At 51.1% G+C, this 6,000-nt stretch overlaps 1 protein-coding gene across 10 annotated transcripts in view; it reads left to right on the top strand.

Annotated features, from left to right (window-relative positions):
- Positions 1-2,933: 2,933 nt before the first annotated feature.
- The window catches only part of SERGEF (secretion regulating guanine nucleotide exchange factor), a 277,657-nt gene continuing 274,590 nt past the window's right edge, over positions 2,934-6,000 (top strand). For all 10 annotated transcript variants that reach the window (XM_055142485.1, XM_055142484.1, XM_055142483.1 and 7 more), the window contains exon 1: positions 2,934-3,043. In XM_055142485.1, the coding sequence (XP_054998460.1) occupies positions 2,984-3,043 (60 nt within the window). In that variant the 5' untranslated portion in view covers positions 2,934-2,983. The remainder of the gene's footprint in view (positions 3,044-6,000) is intronic.

Raw genomic sequence — 6,000 nt, 5'->3', positions numbered from 1 at the left:
CTGGCTCTGTGGGTAATTCCTCCTTGTCCCTTTGGACAAAATCTCAGTTCTTTGCCGTACATTTTCTACTCACTCTCAGACAACAGAAAGCTCTTACTGCCTTTATTCTGTGTCTCTATCTTTGTTTTTCCCCCTTCCCTCTCCCTGCCCCCCTGAATTGGGTCCTGGTTTTGCCATCTGGAAGGAGATATACCAGGCGCTCCTATATGCCTGGTAGGTAGAAGGCCTCATTTCGTTAGCCCGAGGGGGGCAGGATTCACAGCACTTGACAGCTATCATCACGAATCTGATCAGAATTCTGTCTCTCCAACCTCTCAGAGATAAGAAGCTACACGTTGTTTCTGTTGCTTCCCAAGTTCTGCTTCTGCGGTCTTGAAGTGATTGTTAGAATGTGGTTGGAATTGGCACTTATTGCCTTGGGATCTGAGCCAAAACTGGTCCTAGGAAGGGTCGGGTGTTTACATCTCATTGCAAAAGCTTGAAAGGAATACTCAGAACAAACCAAGGCCTTTCTTATGATATAATCAGCAAATGCAGTATCATTTCCAAATATTACAGCTTCTAGAGAATGAAGAGAATGAGAGGCTGTTTGGCCCCTCTCAAATTTGCTTTTTTGTTGTTTTTCTTAGTATTGGTTATCAAGGGTCTCAAGATGCTGCAGGCTGCATAGGGGAAAGAGAGGTACTGCCTCAAGTGGTCTGATAGCCCACCAGGAGAGGGTGGAGTGGAACAGAAGCACAGCATAAAGGGGCTCATTGGAGACGCTTTCTGGGGCTCCCCAGGTACTGGGAGTGAGAGCACTGGATGCATGTATCAGAGAAGTTAAAATTTAGTGAGTGTGGATTATTGTCTTTATCCTGATCTGAATCAGACCCACAATGTCATGTGTGTGTTTGGAAAATACAGGTTATGTACAGAAGTGCACACACACAACACATACAGACACACACATACACAAAGAAATCACCTATGATCCCCCACTCTCCCAAATATGTGTATGTGCATGGAAAATTGGCATAACAATGACATTGCATGAAAATTTCCCTTATTTAATATCTTCTCAAACTTCTTTTTAAATTTCTTGCTGTCTGTTTTTTCCCCACTCCTTTTTTATTGAAGCTCTATGAGATACACAGTTCAAAGTGGCTCATGATTGGGCTTCAGTCATACAATGTTCCAACACCTAACCTTTCCCACAACCAGGGTCCTGGTTTCCCTCCTATCCCCCACCTCCTACCAGCCTGCCTCTATGGAAGACACTTTTCTCCTCTCTGTCTCTCTCTGTCTCTCTCTGTCTCTCTCTCTCTCTCTCTCTCTGTCTCTCTCTCTCTCTCTCTCTCTCTCTTTCTCTCGCCCTCCCCTTTTAGGCATTTTGGGTTGTAGAGTACAGTCATTGAAAGGTTATTATGTGTATCATTTTACCTCCTTCCAGCATTGAACTGTTGTCCAGACTGATCATTTCTATCAAACATATCTCTCTCTTAAAGGCAAAATTTTATGGTGTGGTTATGTCATAATTTAATTTTGGATTTTTAGTTATTTTTCAGGTAGTTTCTAAGGTCTTTCCTTTTTACCTAACCTCATAATGAATAACATGCAGTCGATTTTTTTTGGGGGGGGGGTCGGGGCAAACCTGACGGTGCTAAGAGCTTACTCCTGGTTCTATGCACAGGGGCCTCAGGAAACTATATGGGGTGCCAGGGATGGGACTCAGGTCAGCCATGTGCAAGGCAAGCACCCTGCCTGCCAGCCTGCTGTGCTATCTCTCCAGCCCTGACTACTGTGCAATCTTAAGTCTTTTGTACACTTTGTTTTCTTTGTTTCCTTTTTTTCTTTTTCCTGTGTGGTAGTCAAGCCCAGGTCTCATGCATATGGCTAGGCCACAACCTCATTCCTGTACACTTATTTTCTTTTGATATTTTCTTGTGATGAATTACAGATGTGGAACTTCTGCACAAGCGGCCTATCATCGTCATATTTCTCATGTACATGGCCACATTTTCCTTTAGGAAACCTGTACTTAAGAACTTCTACCAGCGCCAGCAGTGTATGAGGGTGTCTGACAAGAGCCACTGTATATGGAAATCTTTGTTGGGCGAAATGAATGGCAATCAGAAGTAGGGCAGAGCCATACGGGGAGAGGGAGGTGTGTGCGTGCGTGCGTGCGTGTGTGTGGGGTGTGTGTGTGTGTGTGTGTGTGTGTGTGTGTGTGTGTGCGCGCGCGCGCACACACACACACACACAAGACAGCCTTGGCAGGAATCGATCCAGCTCCTCGCTTCAGCTTGCGGAGGTGTACGTTTCCACTGGGTGCCAAGCGCTGTGAGCGACACTAACGCTGTCAATTACTACACTCGTCTACCCAGAAGCTCCCGCAGATTCTGCAAAAGCACATCAGACACTCCAGAGCGGGAATTCAGCCTGCGACACTGGATTCTTTCCGTCCCCTCCCGGGTTCAAGTTCTTCCTTATCAAACAAATAATGCTAGAATCTTTGCCTGTCAGCCCTTCTTTTTTTGGGTGCCTATCAGCCTTTACTTTGGGTCTGTCGTGGGATCCACGACACATAAAAACCGAGAGCTCTGTGCACGGTGGAACGTGGGGCACGCGCCTGTTGAATTCTTACTAAAAAAGGGAAAAAGCGCGAACGGTGTTCTAGGGAAGCAAATCCCCCCCGCCCCCCAAAAAAACAACCAAAAAAAAAAACCGGGAGAGGCTGGGAGTGAGCGTGTGAACGAGCACGGAAAGAGGCTGTGCAGGAGGCGACCCTGGAGGCGGATCTGAGGGCGGCCGCCGGTCCCGCTTGGCCCCGCCTATTGGCCCCGCCCCGCACTCAATGGTCCCGCCCCGAGCCTACTGGCCCCGCCCCGCGCCCACTGGCCCCGCCCCCACGCTCACTGGCCCCGCCTCCTAGCGGCCCCGCCCCTCGGAAGCTCCGCCTCCGCGCGGCCCCTCCCGGAAGCGTCTCGCGGAGCGTCCCCGCATGGAGCGCGGGCCCGGCGCCTCGGAGGCCGCCCCTGCAGCGGCCGCGCTCTTCGCTTGGGTACGTGACTCCGCCCCCGGGCTGGGGCCGCGGGGCGCTGGGATGCTGAGCGCTGCGAGCATCGATGGGGGCGATCCAGGACTAGCGCTGCCCAGATCGGAGCCAGTGGGCTCTGGGCTGCAGGACCCTTGGGCTGGAAGAGGCTGAGCATGAAAGGGCTTGGAGGGGACGCGATCACCCCCTCTTTCCCCAGAGCCCCCTCCCCCTCCACCCCACCTCGGGCCTGCTAAGCTGGAGGGGTCCGAAGCGGAGGGGCCGCCGCCTGGGGAAGAACGTGTGGTTCGGGGAGAGCCTTCGGGCCTGGAGAGCGCCTGGCAGGCGGGGAGGCTGGACAGACACGCTCGGTGCCAGCGCCGCCCCGCGGGGCCACCTGTGCGCCTCCTCTCCAAGAGGCCTGGACTCAGCCGCGCCCCAGCCCGGCAGGAGCAGCATCCTTTGCGGGGAGGCCTGCGTTGTTTGGCCGCGCACGAGGCGGAGACCTAGCCCTTGGGCGACGGTTCCTCGGGGACCCCCCCACCCCGTCCTTTTGTCGATGCCAGGGGCGTGGGTGTCTGCCCAGGGTTTGTTCGCCCGGAGCCCGGCCGAGACACAGGATCTCTTTGATGTGTTTGTAGCTGGGCGAGAGGAGCCCCCCAGGTGGGGGTCGGGGGGGCTCAGTTCTGCGTGGTGGGCATGGGCCAGATACGCCGAGCGAGCAGATGGGGAGTCCTATGGTGTTGCTTTGTACGTATCCCAGTTGTAAGGGGACGAGCCATTTGTTCATGTCAAGCCCCTGGCCTGGAATGTCAGCGTCCCATGGGCTGCTGCTGCTGCCGCCGCTGCTGTACCTGTCTTGCTCACGGTGCTTGATTTGTGCCTCCCTGTTTAAGGGACCCAGTAAGTACTTGTTGACGAATGAATGAGTTGATTCCGTTTTCTGTGCAATCCTCTGTGTTGATCTTTTGGGAAAATCACAGGCGTGAAAGTCGCATGCTGGGCATGGGGGCATAATAGCACCTTTCTTTTTGTGAAATCCAGTGTGTCTGGGCTAGTTTAAAACCTGCAGGTGAAATCGTAATGCTCAAAATGGGAGGGGGGGGCGGGGGAGAAAGGGAGAGGGAGAGGGAGAGACAGAGGGAGAGAGAGACAGAGAAACAGAGACAGAGAGACAGAGAGAGAGAGAGAGAGAGAGAGAGAGAGAGAAAAGTGCCCTAGAGGCAGGCTGGGGAGGTGGGGGTGGCAGGAGGGATCCAGGGGATATTGGTGGTGGTTTGTGGTGGGAAATGTACACTTGGTGGAGGGAAGGGTTTTGGAACATTGTTATGACTGAAATCCAATCAAGAAAGCTTTGTAACTGTATCTCACAGTGATTCAATTAAAAAAAAAAATCCTGCAAGTGAGATGGATGGTCCAGAGGGTTGCAGGGCATGCTTTGCACTCATGAGGCTGAGGTTCAATACCTGGCACCGCTTGGTCCCCCAAAATCTTTTCTTAATGAAAGCAAGTCCAGCCTTAAAACAAGCGAATTACAGGTACCAGCACTTGTTGAATGTAAGGCAGCAGACTGGCGGAAGGGAGAGATGGTATACCCTGAGTCTGGCTGAGGGTCTGTGGAGGTGGGGATTGGTTGTGCTATCTTGTGGGGGCTGCTTTCTCAGCCTTTAGCCCAGGTAGGGAAAGGTCCCATAGAAAAGCCTTTTAGATAAGATCATGTGTGTACTGAAACAAAGGTACTGCTGAAACTAACGGGCTTCGGAGCTGGAGGCTTGAGAGTAATCTTGGGCTGGAGAACTGGTGGTGAGAGGAAATCAGTGAGCAGGGCTCATGGGGAGCATTCAGAAATAGAAATGTTTTTTCACAGCAGTTGTAGAAAATAAGTCCAAGATTCGGTTTTCTTTCTTGTCTTTTAAATTTTTATTTATTTTTGTGCTTCTGGGGATCACACTTTGGCACAGGGGATTTGAACTCCTTGCAGGAGCATGGTGCCTCCTGGCCCAGGTGTTTTTTTTTTTTTCTTTTTGGGTCACACCCAGCAATGCACAGGGGTTACTCCTGGCTCTGCACTCAGGAATTACTCCTGGCGGTGCTCAGGGGACCATATGGGATGCTGGGAATCGAACCCGGGTCGGCCGCGTGCACGGCAAACGCCCTACCCGCTGTGCTATGGCTCCAGCCCCTTTTCTTTTTTTCTGAGACGACTTTGGCTTTCTGTGGCTACCTTCTTGCTGTTCTTCACAGGGCTCTTTTCTTTGCCAGAGCGCCTCTGTGGGATTTCTTCTTTTTTTTTTTTTTAATTTTTTTTTATTGAATCACCATGTGGAAAGTTACAAAGGGATTTCTTCTTAATGATCCTGCTCTTATTGTATTAGATCCCCATTTTTTGTGGGGGGAGGGGAGGCAAGGGTTTTGACTACACCCAGTGATGCTCAGGAGTTATTCCTGACTCTGCACTCAGGAAGTACTCTTGGTTGGGCTCAGGGGACCAGGGATAGAACCCAGGTCAGCCACGTGCAAGGCACGCGTCCCTCCCACTGTACTATCTCTCCAGCCTCTAGCTTGTATTGCCATGTACAGTTGCATTCTGAGGTTTTGGAGGTTTCATGAGTTTAGGGTTTCATGATTCAGTCACTAATGAGGGGATTTACCTCCTTTGAGTATATATATATATGTGTATGTGGGTAGTTTTATTTAAAATTTTTTAAAAATTTAATTTTATCAAAGTACCGATAGCACAATGGGTAGGGCATTTGTCTTGAACGCGGCCGACCCAGGTTCGATTCCTCTGCCCCTCTTGGAGAGCCTGGCAAGCTACTGACAGTATCTCGCCTGCACAGTGATGGAGAGACATCACAATGGAGAGACATTACTGGTGCCTGCTCGAGCAAATTGATGAGCAATGGGATGACAGTGACTGGGACAGTGACCATGATTTACAGAGTTATTCACAGTTGACTTTAGACATACAGTGTTCAGCACCA

The sequence above is a fragment of the Sorex araneus genome, chromosome 6 (assembly GCF_027595985.1).
Source record: "Sorex araneus isolate mSorAra2 chromosome 6, mSorAra2.pri, whole genome shotgun sequence".
NCBI lineage: Eukaryota > Metazoa > Chordata > Mammalia > Eulipotyphla > Soricidae > Sorex > Sorex araneus.
The sequence above is the reverse complement of the archived record's forward strand: the minus strand, read 5'-3'. Positions and strand labels throughout refer to the sequence as shown.